Consider the following 23217-nt stretch of genomic DNA (forward strand, 5'->3'; position numbering starts at 1 on the left):
AGAGGGATTTCAGGCACACGGCAAGGACAAGGACCCTAACAGGCTTAAGCTGGCTGCACTGGAAACATAAAGGAGGGCAGCATGACTGGAGCACTGTGGACGAAAGACGATGCACTGCATGAGGCAGGCAGGCCCCATAACCGAAGGCTCTGTAGGCTCTGGGAAGTAATTCAGAGTCCTTCTGAGTGCAGCAAGAAGCCTCTGAAGAGTTTCAAGGGAGGCAGCGGTGACACCGTTCCACTTACTGGGATCAGGAGAGGAAGGGATGCCAGGTAGGAGGCTCCTGCCAGCATCTAAGTGAGAGACTGGGTTAGTCTGGACAGGGTGGAGGCACTGGAGGGGAGAAACGGCTGCATCTGAGAGAGGTTCTGGAAGCAGAACTGACAGGACCTCCTGATGGCTTGCACACTGATGCATTGCCTGTGCCCCTCAGATGCTGGTGTCCTTCAGCACCCCCGGCCCTGCCTTCTGCTCTTCTCTCCCTACACACTCTCCCTGGGGACCTCATCAGGCGGACCTCATCAGCTCTCCCTGGTTTTGAACACCTTCTGCACAATGAGATCTTCGTCTCCCCTTTAAAGATCTCAGAAAGGCAGAGGCCGAGCATTTCCATCTGACCTTCCAAAGGCACCCCACACCTAAAACCAGCCCGTCCCCTCCTCCCGCCTCTCTCTTATACTTATGTTCGGAGCAAGAGGGGACTTCCTGGCAAAATTCTTTCGCCCCTGTACATGCCAGCAGCCCAGCTGGCTAGTAAGTGGCAAAGCCAGGCCATTGCCCTGGATTTGGATCAGTCTGCCTCTGAAATCCAGGCTTCTACTACATACTTCTTACTTTATCTTCAACTTGTATCATAAAATCTTTATTTTAATTAGTCTATAGCTAGTCACATTTAAGTCATCAAGAGAAAATATCACTTTATAAGAAATATTAATGTGAGGGGAAAAAAAGGCTAGCAAAGTGGTTTATTCTTACAAGTTATTGCTAGAAAAAGTTCTTCCGACAAACCAGTGCAGTAAAAATGCCTCAGAGAAGTGTCGGTTTTTCAGGTTTCTTCACAACAGTGTTAGGATGTCTCGTCTTCAGATTTTTTGTACGTTCATGCTGTGAAGAGCTGCTACTTCCGGGTGACAGTAACTCTTCAGGGTCTATTTTTATTTCCAAGTTTGTGATTTTTTTTAGAGGCTACTTTAGGGTCGTGAATTGTTTCACTGTCTTTTCACTCTCTCTTTTAAGTTCTTCAATATGGGCATCTAGGCGCTCTAGAATATGATGTGACCTCAGCTCTTCCTCTTCCAAAAATCTGGTAGCTATTGAACCAAGAGGCGATACAGGCAAGGGACACTGCAGAAGAAACCAATTTTGACATACATAAGTTGAACAGTATGCTTCTCACATATATTTTCATGCTATTTTCTAACCAGAAATGTTAAGAGGTGACTTTTAGAAAACTACTTTTTCTTCTGAAGAGATATTTGTTTTTATCCTAATGATGAAACTAGTAAAGAGGAAGGAAGGGAGAGAGGGAGGGAGGGAGGGAGGGAAAGAGGGAGGGAGGGAGACGTCCTAGAAAAATTAATACAGACCTCTTCCTTTCTGACCCAAATTGTATAAATGTAAAGTGTTAAATAAATAAATTAGTTATGGATCTGAAGAATATCTGCTTAGACTTTGTAAAAAGTACACATATAGCCTTTAATAGCCTTTAATACCCCAGAAGAGAGTATACTTACTATCTGTTACTGCAAATTCACTTTTAAAATCTGAATATGTTACTTCAATTTTAAAGTACAACAAACTACTGATAACATATTAGATACCAAGTGAAATCAGTACTTTCCCGCCTCCAAAACCTCAGTTCATAATTCCTCATCTGAAACTCCTGGGCCATGGTGTTTCAGAATCCAGAGCTCAGAAAGGGAATATAGGACATGTACCGCACACAGTCCTTCATCACACACAGTCATTATTTCTAGAGTCACCTCAAACAATGAGTTACTGAATAAAGCATCACTGCTCCTTGGGGAAACACACACACACACACACACACACACACACACACACACTCATCCTAAAACAATTCATCCAGGTAGAGTCAATTTTCTTTATTTTACAAAAGAGAAAACGAGGTTCAGAAGTGTGAAGTGACTTGCCTGAGGCCATTCCACTAGTGGGTGCCAGAGCTGGGATTCCAACCCTGTTCACCAGGCCCCAGAGCCCACACTCCTGATGCTACACTGTGCTGTCCCCACTTCCTCCCCACTCTGGTCACCTCTGTGTGACAGCTGGACAGAAGGACAGAGTGCCACCTCGGCCAATCTCAGCTGGGAATGCACAGGTCTGGGGATTCAGATTTCTCACAGCTCTGCGCACAACCACAAATGACCGTAGGAGTCCCTCAAGTATTGACGGAGGGTTACAAAGAGTTTAGTAAGTAGGCAATTCACAAATACAGAATCCATGATTAACAAGGATCTACTGTATTACCTTATCAGAGTCTGAGGTAACGTCCCATAATCAAACATATTGATATTTCTGAAGTAGAAATGCTAAGTAGAAAAATGCTAAGTAGAAATGCTAGTAGAAATGCTAAGTAGAAAAATAAAGTCTACACATATTACCACATCTGTTCAGGTCGGGTCAGGTTTTAGTGCCAACTAAGTTTTGTGCCAAATGTAGGACGTTTTTGGATTTCAGAATTACATGTAAGTGAAGTGGAGACTTATTTTAAAAAGGAAAAGAGAACCTCTCCATGGACTTGTTAGTACATTGAAAAGTCACAAATACTGAACCTCCACAGGTGTGGGACCACTCACTGGGGAAGGCAATGACTGGCTGGAGGCGAGAGTTCCCAGTCTGCACGGCAGCTGCAAGAACATGAGGTCAGCGCAGCGTCGCCTTACGTGGTACTGAATCCGTGCTCTGGACGCGTCAGACCACTTCCTTCCTCTGCCTCCACCCACCCTTCTCCCTTTCCCACAGTTCCTCCCTTCCTTCTTCACTGTCCAGACCTCACGACTATCCTGGCATCCAGAGACACTCCTTGAACCAACCACTCCAATTACAAAATTGATCTTCTCTTTTTGAAACAGGCAGGAAAAGAATTTCCAATTAGGGTTACAAACAAAGGCATGGCTATTAACTTTCAGAACTAAGATGTACTTCGAAAAGTAATCACGGCTGAATGTATCTTCACAAGCAGAATCCTAAGACAGAAATACATGAGAAAAATACAGAGTACTTGAGATAGAGAACTAGTAAGAAACGAACCAACACACCCCCTTACCCTCCTTTATCCTTCAAATAAAAAACTAAAAACAAACTAAACAGACTTAATAAATAATAAGATGAGAAAGTTTCCATACCGAAGACATAAACTCCTCTTGGTCATTTATACTCTCAGAGACAGTGTCAGAATAATTGGCTTCGTTTGTATCTAGCACTGAAGGCAGAGAGTTAGTTTTGTACAGAAAGTGAGAAGGCAGAGAGACGGAACTGCACGGGGTGATCTGAGAACTCAGGGGGCTGAGGACCCCGGACATGGGCTCTATACTATCCAACGCTTGTCGTCTCGGAGAATGAAGACCTGTTTTGTAGTGCTCAGTCTTCATTCCATCATGTCTGTACGGGCCATGGGTTGGCCTGGATAGCAGATTAGAAAACAGAACAAATATAAATTGTAGTGACTTTTCCCTTCTAACACAGAACTGTTATAGGAAGTTAAAATAAAGGAACTTAAAAATAAAGGAACAAGCTAACCAGTTTAAGGCTGTAATTTATAAAATGAGCAGCCCACTCAGACCCCCTGTTCTTCCCATCCATTCAGGCCCCATATCCAATCCCCGCTGCCAGGCCCCAGCCCTCACACATGGACAATACAGTGAGGAAGACAAGCTGCCGGAGTCATCTAGTGTGTTTGGTGCTAGGGCCGAGGGAAGTACTGTGCACAGGGGACCTGGTGTCAAGGTGGCAGTGGAGGTGAGGCGTCAGCACAGGCTTTGGTAGGTCATTAGGAAAACACTTGAGCCATATAGTAAGAGCTGAAGCCAGGTGGGTTTTCCTGGAATGCTGACTTCTTATGGTAACAGCTTATAATTAATTGACCAAAAATACAAAGGAAGCTTTCTTAATATAAAAAAGCCAATTTTGACTTCTTATGGTACCAGTGGGGGTTCGAGTGGTGGGAGGCAGCATGGAAAGGCTTGGGGGAGGGAGGACACTGTTTATACATACGTCCAGAGTGTGTGAGACTCAAATCTGAATAAAAGTGCTTTATAACCCCCTCCACCACTTTGTGACCTCATAGTAGGTCACAAAGGTTACTTGTATACACTGTACTTAAGAGTCAAACATAGAGCTGTTTGAGGAAGATTTAATTTCTGTGAGTCTAAAATTATTCTCAAAGAAATGAGAATTATAATGGCACACATCTTAAGTAAACTGCGAAGAAATTTTACTTGAACTCTGTGTTCTTGAACTCAGGTGCTCTGCCTTGTATCGGTTTAAAGATCCTGTCATGGTTTTTTTTGCACATCTGAGTAGAAATTTCCAGCTTAGACTTAGTATCCATCAAATCTTTCTGTAGTTGTTGATTTTCAGACACTAATTTATTTAATGCCTCAATATAATTCTCCTGGAGGTCTGCTAGTGAAATCTCTTTTGCCTAATAAAAAAGAATACTAGAGTTACTTAATTTGTATATGAATACTTGTGATACCGCTGGTGGGAAATTATTATTATTATTTTTTTAGTTGTAACTAGTTCATCTATGGCTTTACTTTGGTAAACGTGACTATTTGTGGTTGGCCCCCTCCCTTATGAGAAAACAAGCGTTGTTTCTTACAGTGAGTGGGGGTGGAAAATGAGGAGCACGATGGGCTTCCCTGATGTGCCAAGGAAGATCTAAGGAGCTAGAAGAAGGCTGGAACTCAGAGGGCAGAGAGAATCAGAAACAGAAAAAAGAAAGAAAATAGCAGCATGGGTTCTTCCAGAGCATCTATGGAAGAAAACTGAGAGACCTAGTTCAAAGAAAGACATTTGAACAGAAGGTTCAGAAAAGGAATTCCAGCTGGCAGGGACAACTTTTAAATAAGTACTCTCTGGTCTTAAGGACTTTTACTTAACATCAGCACCTGTTGTGGTACGAAAAATCAATTTGAAGTACACAGTGAGACAGCGTTCAGGTGTAAGGTAGGTGATCCTATTCTGATCTGGTCTGGGTTCTGTGATCCTGAATTTTACTTTTCTAGGTGTTTCCTGGTAATACTACCTGAAAACACAGTAGTCTGGACCATTTGTTTTTTCTCTAATGACAAAATATTTTGATAGCATTCTGAAAAATTATGGTAATTTTCTTTGGAATTTAATATGATGTTTAGCTTGATCTTTTCTATAAAGAATTTTCTGATAGTAAGTTGGTCGAAGTAGTTTAACAGAATTAAAACAGAAACTTTAAAATGTAGCCTTCAACTATCTGTGTACCAGTAGTGAGAATAAGTCACAAAATTTTTTAGTAAGTTGTCAATGCCAGTTAAAATCTCCAAAAAAAAAAAAAAAAGGCAGGACATAGGAGTAAAGGATAAACTACTGTCAATTTTTTAAAGGTGGCAAATAATTTTATCAGAACTACTGTTTTCATTATTAAAATAATTAGATTATTTCATTAAAATAGTTATTTAATCCAAACATCCATTTGTAAAAGTAATTCCACCTTCCTAGGTGGTAAAATGCAAAAAGGAACTTTCTAAAAATTATTCTTCAGATATACAACATGTTCACACTGTGTGTAATTTCAAAACCAGAGGAAGTTTAAACTGCTTGATGGGATTTTGACCAGTTAGAGTCTGATGTTTGATGTCACTGAATATACATTTTTTATTAAAAAAAAAACAGTGCTTTGCTTTTGGCAGGTATCTTTTAAAGTTTTCTCAATTATTTTATTAACAATTTAAAAAAATTAATGTGAGAGGTAATATAAAAATTGTGTGCCAAGCACATGCTGGGCTGTGTGAAGAAAGGACAGGACTATCACTGTTAGATGGGGATTTCAGGAGAAATTAAGCTCAACAGAATCTCTGGTCATAGTCTGGTTTAAGCACCCCTGAGGGTTCCCAACTCTTAAATATGAACAGGTAATCAATGCATAAGATAAGATTCTCTCAATCAGTTATTGCCAGCCAAATCCTGAGCCTTTTGAAGTTTCTGTGGTATAAATCAGGTTGGTCCTTGGCTTTCTCCATACTAGCTTCATATAGGCTTTACAGGGGCAAATAAAATCTCCTTCCTTCCTTCCTCTCTCCCTCCAACTTCCCCCTTACAAAGGGTTTAGCTGCTCTCTCCTCTCCTCTTTTTCCCATCCCTTGTGGGTTTGCACTTAAAAAAAAATCCTTTCATTACAGTGTTAGAGGGATTTGGGAAGGAGCAAGATTAGATGCGTATTTTCATCTGCCACCTTAAATGACATAATATTTCATAGTATAGACAGCCACAGATCAATCATCCCTCTACAGGTTAACATTCAGTTTACTTCAAAATTTTGTACATTGCAAATAACACCAAAATGGCCATTTCAGCACATTTGCTCCTGTAGGATGGATTCTTTGGGAATGCAAACTGATATGATCTTTCTGGAAAACTACTCTGCAATAATTATCAAAATCAGAAACGCACATGACCCAGAAGTTTATAGGCTATATATATTTACAAGTTTAGTGGATATTGCTAAATTGTCCCCTAGAAAGGCTATACCAATTCACTTTCCCATTTACAGCGCACAAGGGCCTGTTGCCCTATATCCTCGTCAATACTGGCTATATTCATTTTTAAAAATCATTGTCAAGCCAGTTAGCAAAAAAGTATTTACCTATTTAGTTTAGATTATTAGGGAAGCTGAAGAGCTTTTCTTGTTTATTGGATTTTTGCATTACTTCTATGAATTATCCCTGTTCTTTGTCCATTTTTCTACTGGATTCTAATCTTTTTATTATCTTTCCAGGAAATCCTTATATTAATATATTAACTTTTGTCTATTTATAGATTGTTTCCCCCAGTCTATTAGCCTTTTTTTATGGGGTATTTTGCCATCCACAAATTTTACATTTTAATGTTACAAAATTGTTTATGTTGTAAAATTCTTTATGGTTTTATGATGCTAAGAGAATCTTATTGTCCCAAAAGATTATAAAAACGGTCCCCGATATTTTCTTTTACTTAAAACAAAGTGTTCATTTAATGTTTTGCACTTTCTTCCACTGCAGCCTCCATAATCCATGATTGTGAAATTAAAACTACTTAGTAGTGAATAGGGGTGTTGTGTAGCCATACGTCTCTGGGGCACAGAGTCTCTGGAAATGCAGAGAGAGAGCATTTCTACAATCTCTGAGCATTTGAGACCTACATCAAGAAGAAATGGGTCAGAATAAATGGGTCATTTTGCAAATTATAAGGATTTTATAACAAAATAGCTAAAAGGACATCCATACCATTTATGAACTCACTGTTAACTAAGCACAGTCTCCCCGTTTCACAGGAGCTGGTACACACTACTCACGCTCCCCTACTAGTTCACTCTCAATCTCTTATAGCCAAGAATTTTATCTAACTCATCACTGCGTCCGTCTCATTGCCTATGAAAATACTTTGAACACAAAAGATTTCAGAATATTTGACTAAATGAATTATATCTTATAGAAATATAATTAAAGGCAAATTATGTAAAAGATGATATACTTAATAAGAAAAAGATATTATGAACATAATCATTGTAACAATAATAATAATAGCACCTAACATTTATTGTGCACTTACTAAATGCCAGGCACAATGCTAAGCACTTTATGTACATGCTCCCTACTAAGAACACAAACCGTATTTTGTCGTATATATAATATATAAAGATCTGCCAGTTGCTGAAGTGGGGAGTGGTATTTTGCTCATTGCCATCACTGTCTTGACTTCTTTTTATTTGAGCAAGTTTCTGCAGAAGGATCATTCCACAGTTTGATCTTCACTCTCTCTTTAAAATGTCAGTATTTACAAAGTGATTTTTTTTTAAAGGCTTGGATAACAGATAAACTTAAGTTTCTATTATGTACCTCGTGTAAACCCAATTCCAATTTCATCACCATTTCAGAGAGATGACGATTTTCTAACTTGAGTGACTCCATCTGTCCTAAAATCTCCTGAGAAGGGAAAAGCAGAAAAACAAACAAATATATCAAATGCATCTACAAAATGTTTCCACATATAATTTTCCTGAGGCAAAGGTGCATTATTCATTCATAGAAATATATTAATATATTAATAAACATATAACATATTTATATATACAAATATCTTTCTAAAAAGATTTTTTAAGGGCACCTGAGTGGCTCAGTCAGTTAAGGTCCTGGGATAGAGCCCTGAATCAAACTCCCTGCCCAGCAGGGAGTCTGCTTCTCCCTCTGTCCCTCCCTGCCACTCATGCATGCATGGTCTCTCTCTCAAAGAAATAAAATCATCAAAGAAATTAAAAAATAAAAAGATTTTTTAAAAAGATGTGTCAAGATGTATTAACACACATGTATTTAAAATATTCTAGGAAGATGAATGAGTTCGGGGCACTCAGGTGGCTCAGCCAGTTAAGCAGCTGACTCTTGATTTGGCTAAGGTCACAAACTCAGGGTCCTGAGATCGAGCCCCACATCGGGGCTCTGTGTTCAGTGGGCTGTCTGCTTGAGATTATCTTCCTCTCCCTCTCCTTTGCCCCTCTCCCTGCTCGTGCTCACTCTTTCAAACCAACCAATCAACCAATCAATCTTTAAGAAAAAAAAAAGATGGCCATGTTCCCTGGTCAATCCCTCCCACTCTCCAGTGTTAGCCTCCTCTTATGCAGCTTCCACCTCCGACATCATAGGGACTGCACTCCTTTCACAAGAGACTACAGACATACCTTGGAGATGTTACAGGTTCAATCCCAGAGTGCCGCAATATAGCAAGTATCACAATAAAATGAGTCAAATGAATATTTTGGTTTCCCCGTGCATATAAAAGTTATGTTTACACTATACTGTAGCCTATTAAGTGTCCAATAGCATTATGTCTAAAAAAAAATGTATGCACTTTAATTTTAAAATACTTTTTGGCTAAAAAATGCTAACCCCCACCTGAGCTTTCAGCAGGTTGTAATTACTGATCGCAGACTACCATACAAATATAGTAATAATGAAAATGTTTGAAATCTGTGAGAATTACCAAAATGTGATACAGAGACATGAAGTGAGCAAATGCTGTTGGAAAAATGGTGCTGACTGACTTGCTCATCACAGGGTTGCCACAAACCTTCAGTCTGTGAAAAATGTAACATCTGCAATGCGTAATAAAGCAAAGTGCAGTAAGAGCAGGTGTGCCTGTGACTTACTCTCCCTCCTCACTCTCCCTAGCTGGTCTGCTCCACCATTCCCACTTGAAACAGACTCCGGCCTTCTTTGGTTTCCTGCTTCCTTTGTGAAAACTATCTAGTTTTCTTCCCATTGATACTTTTTTTTTTTTTAAGCTCTATTCTAATGCCTTTTTACCCTAAATGAGTAGTTCCCCAAGTGTGGTTCAATCTCTGTCTTCATCTCCATGCTTTCTCACCACATTTCCTAAGTCTCTCAGGGAGTTTCAAATGCCCACAGCCAAATGCCTCACCCTGATTCTAACCTTGAACTCCAGGTCTTCTGTGGAATTGAATATTAGATATTTCCTACAAACATCCAGCCTTAATCTCAAAACACTGTCCATTCCACTAGCTTCCATATTTTCTGTTACTTTCAAACAAACTCAGTATCTTCCCTAACCTGCTCCCTATCTTTTCTCTCCTGCACTAAAAGGCATCATTTTCTACTCAGTTGCCCACATTGCAATCCTGAGTGACATCTTCCCCTAATTCTGTCTAACTCGCCCTCCCGGTCCAAACAAATGCAAAGCCCAGTCAATTTTACCAGCCACATATCTCAGAATTCCTGCATTCCGCTCGACTTCCCCTGCCGACTGCTCGTGCCACCACCTTACTGCTGTAAGAGTATCTGAGTGGTCTCTCTGCCTCCTTGCTCACTCTCCATATCACAACCAAGAGAACCTTGATGCCTCCTTACAGCCTTTCCCTACTGGCTTCAAGAGAACACTAAGCCCTTCCCATGCCAGCAGGGCCCGTCGGAAGCCAGTCCCTGCTTCTCAGTTTCCTTCCTTGGGGCACTCACCCATGTGTATTCCAGTCTGTTCCAGTGAACACATCACACTCTTGCCATGCGCGACAGACACAGCCTCTTACTCTGTACCCACTCTCCCCTCCCCACCAATCCTCACAGAATGCTTGTGAACCAGCACACCTCAGCCCACTGCAGGAGTCTAATAAAAATTTGCTGAATGAAATACTATGGAAATTATATTTATACTGAATTCAATCTTCAAAAATACTTGAAATGAAGAGTTTTTATTCAAGCTTCACCTTGTGTTCTACAGCTTTTGCTTCTGCCTTTTGTATCTCTGCTTTGAGTCGCTTTTCCATGTCAGAGGACGAGCTTTTGGTGGAAGCAATAGTGATGTCTCGCTGGTGTAACTCTCGAGTTAGCTGTGAGATTTCCATCTTCATTCCTTCTAATGCCGAACTGTAACTTTGTTCAGCCTGTAAAATCTGTTCTTTCAACTACAAAGAAACAGAAAGGAAAGCATAAAGAATAAAAGGAAAGCACACAGACAAATATGTCAATAGTTAAAATAATAGGGCAATTTTTACCTTACCCCAAGACATGAATTTTTTCCTTAATTCAGTCTGCAGAAAATTAGCAATTTACCAAGCTCTATGTCTACACTGAAGGTCAAATGGCTACACCCACAATAACTTATTAATCTCAAAACAGGGAAAGATGGTTTATTCGAACGCTGAGAACCTGTGTCTAAGTCCATGCGCACATTATTCAGAGGACAGCACCTGTGCCCTTCATTGTTTTTTTTTTTCAGCAGCAAAGCTAAAAATTTTGTTTATACAGCTTCCTTGTCCACAAAAGACAACAGAAAGGCAAAAGGAAGAAGGAAGCTAGAAGTAATCTCAAATAAGTGATAAAAATTACGAGTCAACAAACACACCAGCCGGGGCCCATGAATGCAGACAGCTCTGCACACCTCAGCAGCCAACAAGGAGACTGAGTACACCGAGGCACAGAATACATACCCACAACCACCTTCGGTCTATGAAAATATTAAGTGCTCGTTCATATGAAACCTTTTTGAAAGCAAAAGAGTGTAAATCTTTTAGAAAGTTTTTCATCAAAACATGTTTAAAATAAAGCTTAGAGTTCAGAGAGGAGAGGCTTCAACTACCTCGAAAATGCTTCTATGGCATCCTTGAGGATGACAAAGACTTTCCCTAAGCACGCTGCGGGTGCATGTCTACTCCTGAATATCCAGTGGCTTCTTGGACCATATTTTTCTCTCACTAAATATAACTCCTGTGACCTCCCAACCCACAGCTCAGTCCACTAATATATATAACTTGGCGACTGCAGGCAGGCAGATTTTTACCTTCTTAATCTCTGCCCTGTACTCATTGTTATGTACTTCCATCTTCTTCAATTCTTCATATTTTTCCATCAGTTCTTGGCTCAGTTGTTTACATGTTGCACTCACAGACTCCAAGCTGTGTATGAGACAAAAATATGATCACATACTTCAAAAACCCTGAAGCCCACAGATTCAATTATCTAACTTACCTTTTGGTGTCCAAGAATTATCTTAAACAGCACCTCCCACCCCGATTTAAAACTCATTTCCAATTTCCTCATCACCAGAGGCAACTAAATCCAATTCACACTTTTGGGGATATTTCTGATTTCTCTGTTTATCTACACCCTGCTTAAAATTTAACTGGTTATAAAATTCTGAAGATTAGAGCAACTTTACCACTTTTCTCTCTTAAACTAGACAGGAGTTACCATCCTAATTCTAATCTCTACCATTCTTAATTACAACTCCAGCCTACACATAGCTTCCAACTTGTCACCCTTACTTAGGAATCAATCCCTCACCAGATATGATATATATATATATATGATATATAACCCTCAGGGGCACCATAACTCTCAGATCTCACCACTCATTTCTGCTAATAAAATCCTTTTGCTCCTTTCTCAGGGAATATTTTGTTTAAACTAAACAATACAAATAAACTATGTAATATGGGTTCCTTTTTCTTTTGATAAAAAAAATTTTTAAAGACAGTTTTTATTACTGAACACTGGTTATTACCAAACACTGGTGTTTATTTCCATTTATCTCAATTTTACCTATTTCTAAATATCCTAGAATGCTCGCTTATTTGGTACTAAGTACATTAGTACAGTGTGTCAAACACTGAGGTAGAGAGAGAAAAAAATCACAGATACTCTTGTCCTAGCTACTGATGGGAAAACTGGGGCTTAAAGAGGCTAAGGGTGTAAGGTCACACTGCAAGTCAGAAATAAGAAGTAGGTCCTTAGAGTCTGATGGGAGCACAGTAAAACATACCTGCATGTAAGATACTAAAAAGTCAATCAATGGACAATCTATGCTAGAAAATGTACATTTCAGTTCCAATGTCAAAAAGAATAATAAAGTTTGGGGCAGTTAGGTGGCTCCGTCAGTTAATCAAGACTCTTGATTTCAGCTCCGGTCATGATCTCAGGGTTGTGAGATCAAGCCCCGTGTCAGGCTCTGCAGTGAGCATGCACCCTGCTTAAGATTCTCTCTCTCCCTCTCCCTCTGCTCCTCCTGCCAGCCACTCACAGACTCTTGCTCTCAATGGCAAAATAAAGATAAAGAAAATAAATTTTAAAAATAAACAAAATAAAGAAAGGGCTTTATTTTATTTAATCTAAAGTGTACACACCTGGGGCGCCTGGGTGGTTCTGTTGGTTAAGCATCTACCTTGGCTCAGGTCACGATTTCAGGGTCCTGAGAATGAGCCTGGCATCACTTGCATGCTCAGTGGGGAATCTGCTTCTCCCTCTCCCTCTGTCTCTCTCCCCTGCTGGTGCTATCTCTAACTCACTCTTTCTCTCTCAAATAAATAAATAAACTCTTTTTAAAAAAAATAAAGCATACACATCCACCTCAATAATGACAACCAAGAATATCTTAAGTATTTCAAGGTGCAAAACAAATAAAGCAAAAAACCGTGTCTGCATGGTATTTAATATGTAAAGAAAATACCTGGTGGTTTCCAAAAACAGAAATAATAAGTAAAAAATGTAAAACTTAAAGATAAACTTGAAAGGGTAAAAGAGCAAAATGTTTGTTGTTTGTTTGCCTAAAGGCTAACAGTTCATATATTTTTAAATCTTTTATATACAGAAAACATTAGTTTACAAACAATGACATTTCATGTTTAAAACAAATTATCAAACTCTTCTCAGTCACAGAGTTTAGAGGTATGACAAACAGAAGTTCACAAGTACGATGATGGAACAGGTGAGCTGGGTATGCTCTAGCATAGCTCGGGATTCAACCAGCACCAAGGAAATGATCAGCAGCACTTCAGGACATTAGGAAGAAGCACTACATGTCTAGTGTGCCCTCGCTGAAAGCGGCTCCAGTGAGATGGCTGGTACAGGGCAGAGCCTAACTGGAAATGTTCTACACAGGCAAAATGCAAAATTAAAATTGGTATAGTCAGTATAGAAAGCTCTTTTGAAGAATCTGATTTTGAAGGAGAGCAGAGAAATGTGGGAAGAACTTGCCAGGGATATAGGACTCAAGGAGGGTTTTAATCTTTTCCCAATATGGGAAATATTAAAGCCTACTTTATACCAGTGAGAATGATTCAGCAGAAAGGAAGAACTTGATGATGTAAAAAGAAAACTGTGCAAACAGAAAAGAACAGAAAAGAAAATTGTGTCCTGTGCAAACAGGATAATAGTGAAATCTTAGGGGAACAGACATGTCATCTATCAGCTCGTGTGTTCTAATAGACTATAGGCACAGATGCAGGCAGACCGATAGATTTGGTGGTAGAAAAATTAGGAAACTCTCCTTTCACTGCTTCTGTTTTTGCAATGAAATAAAAAGTTTGGCTATCTGTGGATGCTAGAGAAAAAAACACTTATTTTTTCACTAAGACTGTTTATTTAAAGATTTTATTTATTTCTTTGAGACAGAGAGAGTGAGCACAAGCAGGGAGAGGAGCAGAGGGACAAAAAACTGCCACCTAGCATAGAGCCTGGCATGGGACTCCATCTCACAACCCTGCTATCGTGACCTGAGCCAAAATCAGGAGTCGGTTGCTTAAGCAACTGAACCATGCAGGTGCCCCTTCACTAAGACTCTTACACTAGTTTACTTTATCAATATGATGATCAAGAATCATTTTCAGCTACTTGAACATTCTTGAAATGTGTATGTAATTATCTACCTGCCTTCCAAACGAGTCACCTCTGCCTGCAGAAGTTCTTCACTACTGTGGGTGAAATCCAGATGGGAAAGCATGTTGCCTAAGTCCCCCTGCTCTTGCAAGGTATACCTCCTTTCGGCCTGTGACTCCTCCAGTGACCTAAAGACAGAGGAGGGCTGTTAAAGACCTCTGATCTTCGCAAATAAAACAATGCACAATCAGTTCGTGTTTCCCACTTGTTTTTGGTAATGAAACTCTTTGGAACTCTTCAGCTTGTCTCCTGCTTCAGGAAAAGAACACTTGGGAGAACAAAGAGGCGTCAGATGATGCTTCCCAAAAAAGTCAGCAGCAGTTAACTCCTTTTTCAACTGAGATTTGCCCTGTTTTTCAAGGAAAAAGGCAAAATGACAAAACTTTTTGTTTCCACTTGATACCTTGAGCCAAAAAAGCTGAAAAAGTTACAGGAAAGTTCTGGTAAGGACAGAAATGTGTACCAGACTTAAATCAAGTGAAAGGAGCATAGTTCCATTACTCTCCACGACAAGCCTCACGGAAATAATTCCTATATAGAAATACAATGAGGTGAAGGATTTTTTTCAAATGAGCTATCTCAATAGTTGCCTTATTGATGATGTTGATGACAAGCAGCCACTTGTCATGACCTAGTCCACCAAGAAAGGGAGGCATTCCAGGAGATATGGACTACAATTCCTTCCACATTTGGAGTTTTACCAAGAGTACAGATTGACCAAGTGGTTTTTACTTTCTAACATTACAGTCTTTTCATTAGGGACCCAAACTGGAGGCAGAAAAAAACTAACCACACAAAAGTGTATAACGCTATAAAAATCTAACTCAGAAATTAAAGGTGAATAAGAGAACCCATAATGTGATCAAACACGAAATTATGAATATATAATAATATTAAAACTGGTGCTCAATGCCAAAACTCCAAGTGGATGTAATTAATACTGAAGATTAATTATACCTTACAGCCTCTATTGTGTGTTGAGTGTCAGTTGGCTTTAACTTTGCCTGTAGCTTCTCCTTTAGCATTCTTTCCTCATGCATGCAATTTTCTTGAGACTGAAGTGTTGCTTTCAATTCTCTCTTTTCTTCCTGGAGAATCTGAAAAATAGAAAAAAGTCAGATGTTATTACAATTTTTCTATTTCATGAGAAAAGAAAGCCAGGGAGTCAGACTATAACAGGTACAATATTAATAAGGCTATCAATGTCTGATCCATTAGCTAGGGAATATGGAAGAAACCACAGATTCTCGAACCTAGTTCGAGGTTAATTTTCTTTAAGTTCTTATTTAAATTCTAATTAGTCAACAAATGGTGTTGGGAAAATTGGACAGCCACATGCAGAAGCATGAACTGGACTACTTTCTTACACCATATACAAAAATAAATAAGAAATGTATGAAAGCCCTAAATGTGAGACAGGAATCCACCAAAATCCTAGAGAACACAGGCAGCAACCTTTTTGACCTTGGCTGCAGCAACTTCTCACTAGACACATTGCCAAAAGCAAGGGGAAAGAGGGCAAAAATGAACTACTGAGACTTCATCAAGATAAAAAGCTCTTGCCCAGCAAAGGAAACAGTCAGCAAAACTAAAAGGCAACCCACAGAATGGGAGAAGATATTTGCAAATGCCTTACCAAATAAGGGATTACTAACCCAAATCCATAAAGAACTCATCAAACTTAACACCCAAAAAACAAAAAATCCAGCCAAGAAAGGGGCAGAAGACATGAAGAGACATTTTCTCCAAAGAAGACATACAACAGACATATGAAAAAATGTTCAACATCACTCAGCATCAGAGAAATACAAATCAAAACCACAACAAGATACTACCGCACACTGGTAAGAATAACTAAAATTAACAACTCAGGAAAGAACAGATGTTGGTGAGGATGCAGAGAAAGGGGAACCCTCCTACACAGCTGGTGGGAATGCAAGCTGGTGCAGCCACTCTGGAAAACAGTATGGAGGTTCCTCAAAAAGTTAAAAAATAGAGCTATCCTAAGACCCAGTAATTGGAGTACTAGGTATTTATCCAAAGGATACAAACATAGTGATTGTTTGTATCAAGGGGCACATGAACCCCAATGTTTATAGCAGCAATGTCCACAATAGCCAAAATATGAAAGCCCAGATGTCCATCAACAGATGAATAAAGAAGATGTGGCGCACGCGCGCACGCATGCACGCACGCACACACACACACACACACACACACACACACACACCCACCCCAGAATATTACTCAGCCATCAAAAAGAATGAAATCTTGCCATTTGCAACAATGTGGATGGAGCTAGAGGGTATTATGCTAAGCAAAATAAATGAGTCAGAGAAAGACAAATACCATATGATTTCAGCGATATATGCAATTTAAGAAACAAAACAGATGAACATAGGGAAAAGGAAGGAAAAATAAATAAGATGAAAACTGAGAGGGAGGCAAACCATAAGAGACTAAGAACTCTAGGAAGCAAACTCAGGGTTAGCTGAAGGGGAGAAGGGTTGGTGGTTAGGGATAGTTGGGTGATGGGCATTAAGAAAAGCACATGATGTAATGAGCACTGGGCATTATATGCAACTGATGAATCACTAAATTCTACCTCTGAAACTAATAAAAAGATAAATTAAAAAATTCTAGTTAGTTAACATATAATGTAATATTGGTTTCAGGAGGAGAATTCAGTGATTCATCACTTACATATAACACCCAGGGCTCATCACAAGTGTCCTCCTTAATACCCATCACCCAATTATCCCCTCCCCCCAACCCACCTCCACTCCAGCAACCCTTAGTTGTTCTCTATCTTTAAGAGTTTCTTATGGTTTGCCTCCCTTTCTTTTTTTTCCCCTTCGCCTATGCTCATCTGTTTTGTTTCTTAAATTCCACATATGAGTGAAATCATGGTATTTGTCTTTCTCGGACTTATTTCACTTAGCATAATACACTCTAGTTCCATCTGTGTCATTGCAAATGGCAAGATCTCATTCTTTTTGATGGCTGAGTAATATTCCTGTGTGTGTGTGTGTGTGTGTGTGTGTGTGTGTGTGTGTGTACACACGCCACATCTTCTTTATCCATTCAGTTAAAGGACTTTTGGGTTATTTTCTCTTAAAAACATGCATACACATATTTCACTAACTATAGTAATTTTAAAACAAACCTCTAATAGTTTTTCAGATTCCCTCAATTTTTCTTCTTTTTGCCGCTGCTCTTGCATAACAGTCATATTGGTTCCCACCAAGTCATTGACCCTCATGGTGAGGCGCTCTATTTCCAACTCATTGGCACAGATAGTGTCATTGGCCCGCTCCAGCTTACTGCTCAGGTGTTGAATTTCCGACTGGCTGGACAGCTCCACAGATTCTAATTTCTGTTTCCGATTGACAAGCTGAGCCTAGAAACACAGATTACCAATAGACAGAAGTGAAATAATAAAAGAAGAATTGATGAATAAGGAAGACTAAAATAAAGTGAGTTTTACTGCCAAAAAATGTAAAGCATTAGCTTATTTATAATACCCTACTCATGACCCAAAAACTCATTCCTGATAAAAACTGGGACTAGAAGGGAACTCTCTCAACTTGCTAAAGATGATCAAAAAAAAAAAAATAACTGTACAGCTAACATCATACTTAATAATGAGAAACTCAAAGCTTTCCCACTAAGATCAGGTACAAGTCAAGTCAGGTACACTTCTCACTACTCCTTCTTAATATCAACTGGATGACCTTGCTAATGCAATAAGGCAAGAAAAGGAAATAAAGGAAGTATACAGATTGGAAAGGAAGACACAAAGCTGCCTTTGCTCAAGGATAACATGATAGTCCATGCAGAAAATCTGAAAGAATCAACAACAACAAATAACTCTCCTGGAAGAATCCTCAAAAATTAAAAATAGAACCCTACCATCTAGCAATCCCACTATTGGGTATTTACCCAACAAATAAGAAACACTAATTCAAAGAGATACATGCACCCCTATGTTTATAGCAGCATTATTTACAATAGCCATGCTATGGAAGCAGTCCAAGTGTCCATCAACTGATGAATGGATAAAGAAGAGGTAGTATATATACACAATGGAATATTACCTATGAAAAGGAATGAAATCAGGTCATTTACAAGGACATGGATGGAGCTAGAGAGTGTAATGCTAAAAGAAGTAAGTCAGAGAAAGATTAATACCATATGATTTCACTCATGAGTAGAATTTAAGAAACACAATAAAGAAGCAAAGGGAAAAAGAGAGAGAAAGAAACAGACTCTTAATGACAGAGAACAAACTGATAGTTACCAGAGGAGAGGTGGGTAGGGAGATGGGTTAAATAGGTGATGGGGATTAAGGAGTACACTTACTGTGATGAGCACTGGCTGATATATGGAATTGCTGAATCACTATGTTGTACACCTGAAACTAATATTACACTGTATGTTAACTAACTGGAATTAAAATAAAAACTTAAAAAGAAAAAAACCCTCCTGGAGTTAATAAGCAATTATAGCAAAGTTGCAGGATATAAGGTTAATATATAAAACTCAATCACTTTTCTATATACCAATAACAAACATGTGGAATTTAAATTAAAAACATGGTATCATCTATATTAACATCTAAGTATGAATATAACTAAATAAGTATAAGATCTATTTAAAGGAAACTATAAAACTCTGATGAATTAAATCAAAGAACTATGAAAATGAGGAGAAATTCCATGTTCATGGATAGGAGAACTCAATACTGTAAAAATCTCAGTTCCTCCCACTGTGATCTATGGGTTCAACACAATCCCCATCAAAATCCCAGCAAATTATTTTATGGATATTGGCCAACTGATTCTAAAGTTTACATGGAAAGGCAAAAGACTCAGATTAGCCAACACAATATTGAAGAAGAAGAAAAAAGTTGGAGGAGGGGTGCCTGGGTGGCTCAGTGGGTTAAGCTTCTGCCTTTGGTCATGATCCCAGAGTCCTGGGATCGAGCCCAACATTGGGCTCTCTGTTCAGCAGGGAGCCTGCTTCCCCCACCCCCCTCTGCCTGCCTCTCTGCCTACTTGGGATCTCTCTCTCTCTGTCAAATAAATAAATAAAATGTTAAAAAAAAAAAAAAGAAGTTGGAGGACTGATGCTACCTAACTTCATGATTTACTATAAAGCAATGATTATTAAGACATCAAAATACCAGTGAAAGAAAAGAGAAACGTTTAATAGAACAGAATAGAGAGCCCAGGAATGGACCCCTATAAACAGAGTCAATTGATCTTTGACAAAGGAGCAAAGGCAATACAATGGAACAAAGACAGTCTCTTCAACAAATGGTCCTGGAACAACTGGACATTCATAAGCAAAAAAAATAAATCTAGACAAAGACCTTCTATACTTCATAAAAATTAACTCAAAATGGATCATAGACCTAAATGTAAAATGCAAAACTATAAACTCCTAGGAGATAACATAGAAGAAAACCTAGATAACTTTGGGTATAGGAATGCTTTTTTAGATACAACACCAAAGACATGAGCCCTGAAAGAAATAACTGATAAGCTGAACTTAATTAAAATTTAAAACTTCCACTCCCTGCAAGACAGTATCAAGAGAACAACAAGACAAGCCAGGGGCTGGGAGAAAATATTTGCAAAAGACATACCTGATAAAGGAGCATTATACAAAATATAACAAGATTAAAACCCAAGAATAAGGAAACAAACAACCTCATTAAACAATGGGCCAAAGACCTGAAAAGACATCTCACCAAAAAAGATATACAGATGGCAAATAGACATATGAAAAGATGATCTACATCATATGTCACCAGGGAAATGCAAATTAATACAATAATTACACATCTATTGGAATGACCAAAATCTGGAACAATGATGATACCAAATGCTGATGAGGATGTGGAGCAGCAAGAACTCTCACGGTATGAATGGCTGATATGAATACAAAATGTTATAGACATTTTGGAAGACAATGTGGTGTTCTCTTACGAAATTTAATATATTCTTACCATATGATCCAGCAATTGTGTTCCTTGCCATTTACCCAAAGGAGCTGAAAATATTATGTTCTCACAAAAACCTGCACATGTATGTTCACAGCAGTTTTATTCATAATTGCCAAAACTTGGAAGCAACCAAGATGTCCTTTGGTAAGTGAGTGGATAAATAAATTGTGGTACATCCAAACAATGGAATATCATTCAGTGCTAAAAACATGAGCTATCAAGACATGAAAAGACATGGAGGAACTTTAAATGCACATTAATAAGGGAAAGAAGCCCGTCTGTAAAGACTATATAGTGTATGATTCCAACTATATGACATTCTGGAAGAGGCAAAACTAGAGAGACAATAAAAATATCAGTGATTATGGGGATGCAGAGCAGGAGAAAGATGAACAGGGAAAGCACAGAGGAACTTTATGGCCGTGAAAATATTCGGTATGCTATTACAATGATAGGTATTGTCATTACACATTTGTACAAACTCATGCAGAGCAAACAATACCAAGAGGAAGCCCTAAAGTAAACTATCATGTGTCAGTGTAGGGTCATCCCTAGTAACAAAGGTAGCATTCTGGTGAGTAATGTTGAGAATGGAGGAGGCCATGCATGTATAGGAGCACACAGGAAATCTCTGCACCTCCCTCTCGATGTTGTTGCAAACAGAAAACTGCTCTCAAATAATGAAATCTTAAGAAATCATATAATAACTACCTTGGGAAGTGGTAAGAAAGAACTGAGAAAGTAAAGGGATTCCTCAGGAGAAGAGATGCTGCCCACCTACTACAAGAACAGCTGCATTATTCTCCCGCTAGTGCAGAAGTCTAACTGCATCTGAGTCATCACACAGGAAAACTGGATTCCTCTCCTCTTTATATCACAGGAAATATAGGAACTATAATGTATTATTTTATTTCTTACGGAAGCTCATAAATTGGGTTTTTTTTCTTAAACACTAAACTTCTTAACTTTCCAGGTCAAATTTCCCTTTCCCAGAACATGTTACATGTAGTTAATTATTCTGTATTTTCAGATACATTACAAACATGCATATTCAGACGATTCAAAATGACCACAAGATGTTTAAATTTGGGGTGGAGGGAACTGAGGAATTTTGCTCCTTGAGAAAAAAGGTGCATAGAGGAGAGGAAAGATTGGTTCTATCATCAATATTTAGACAATCCCTGAGCTAAAAGACTTAACCAAATACAGTGTATCTCAAATTAGTTTCTTTACAAAAAAATTAGTTTCTTTCAATGATTTATCTACAGAGGTACATTGATTAAAACTGGTTAGTGACTATCTCACAGACCTATAGTATTAAGTTCCAGCAGACTTCGATAATTCCTAAGCTGTGTATCCCAGCTATCCTAGTTTTTAGTTTCCAACTTTCTAGCGTTCATAAGTTTTAATCCTGCATCCACATAGGTACTTCATCGAAATACTGAAGACAGACATGAACTGTCTGTGTAAGTAAAACTGTCTTATTGTAAATATTTTTAAAAGGTAAATTTTATTTTTAGCAATTTTATTTTTAGCGATTTAAATGGAAATGTCTCTAGGAAATCAATCTGCCATGGATTAAAGATTTTACTGTATACTGTATAGGACCCAAATCTTATATTATGATCACATAACGTAGATGCTCAATAGTGCCCATAAGGCAGAGGAATGCTAGAAGGAGAAATGTGAAGAAACAGACAAATAGTGTTTGTAGAAATTACAGATCAAGATTCTGGTGTAAAGAACCAAAAACTTCTTACCAGATTCCTATAACAGTCTGAAAAAAAGAAATCAAATAGGTTTAGGTCCACAAGAATAACTGCCAAGCATGCAACTGTGTCCAAACTTTTAAAATGCAATATATACATTTTCTGCCGCAAGGGAAACTCTTATAAAGAACCTTGTACAGAAAAAATAACTGAAGAGATTGGGTGAGGGTGCGGAGGAGAGGCTGGAGTCCAACTTGCTAAACCTTCCCAATCCCACCTTAAACTGCACAGCCGCCCTGGGCCTTGGCAGAACAGAGCTAGAAAGCCTCTGCCCAAATGGACACTCGAGATGAAAGACAACACGTAATTACAAAACACTAGCATTATGTGTTTAACACTGCAGTAGCAGGCGCCTGGGTGGCTCAGTCGGTTAGGCATCTGCCTTCAGCTCAAGTCATGGTCCCAGGATTCTGGGTTTGAGCCCCACTGGGGAATCTGCTTTTCTCTCTTCCTCTGCACCTAACTCTGCTCTTGCTATCTCTCTCTCTCTCAAATAAACAAAATCTTTACCTCTTTCTTTTTTACTTTTTAAATGTGACTTCTAGAAAATTTTAAGGTACATATAATTCTCATTTTATTTCTATTGAACAGAACTACACTAGAATATCTCCAAAATACCTCTTCTGAGACTAACAGAAACAACCATATAAACTACTTATAAAGTAACAATTATTTCTCTTAAATATCTGGCATTAGAAGAATCTTAAGGCTAATATATTTTTGAGCTTTTTTGGCAATAACCACTGCCAATAATTTTTTGAACTCAAAACCAGAACCACTTCTTATTTTTTCTTAGGTTTTAAAAAATTTATTTTTTAAAAGTTAACACATGCGTAAGAGGAACCTGAAAAACACAAGAAGCAAAGAACAAAGTCATCCATAATCACAAGCAGTTTACAGTTTGACTTCTGGGTCCCATGTGTGTATCTACACAAGTAAGCATTTTGATGTAATTAAGATCATACAGTTATGTATCATGCTTTTTTACACACTGCAAATATTTATCATTTAAAAATCCTCAAAC

General features: G+C 38.5%; 1 protein-coding gene across 5 annotated transcripts in view; it reads right to left on the reverse strand.

The window, feature by feature from the left end:
* Positions 1–936: 936 nt before the first annotated feature.
* The window catches only part of CEP63 (centrosomal protein 63), a 56425-nt gene continuing 34144 nt past the window's right edge, over positions 937–23217 (reverse strand). For 2 of the 5 annotated variants that reach the window (XM_080798744.1, XM_080798742.1), the window contains exons 7-13: positions 17581–17814; positions 15372–15511; positions 14405–14542; positions 11542–11656; positions 10469–10666; positions 8094–8180; positions 937–1344 (exon numbers count right to left, since the gene is read on the reverse strand). In XM_080798744.1, coding sequence (XP_080654870.1) covers positions 1186–1344; positions 8094–8180; positions 10469–10666; positions 11542–11656; positions 14405–14542; positions 15372–15511; positions 17581–17814 — 1071 coding nt within the window. In that variant the 3' untranslated portion in view covers positions 937–1185. Of the gene's footprint in view, positions 1345–3365; positions 3643–4457; positions 4664–8093; positions 8181–10468; positions 10667–11541; positions 11657–14404; positions 14543–15371; positions 15512–17580; positions 17815–23217 lie in introns of all 5 variants that reach the window. The other 3 variants (XM_080798741.1, XM_080798743.1, XM_080798745.1) reach the window with 3 other exon arrangements.

Source organism: Martes martes (genome assembly GCF_963455335.1).
Source record: "Martes martes genome assembly, chromosome: 1".
NCBI classification, from domain to species: domain Eukaryota; kingdom Metazoa; phylum Chordata; class Mammalia; order Carnivora; family Mustelidae; genus Martes; species Martes martes.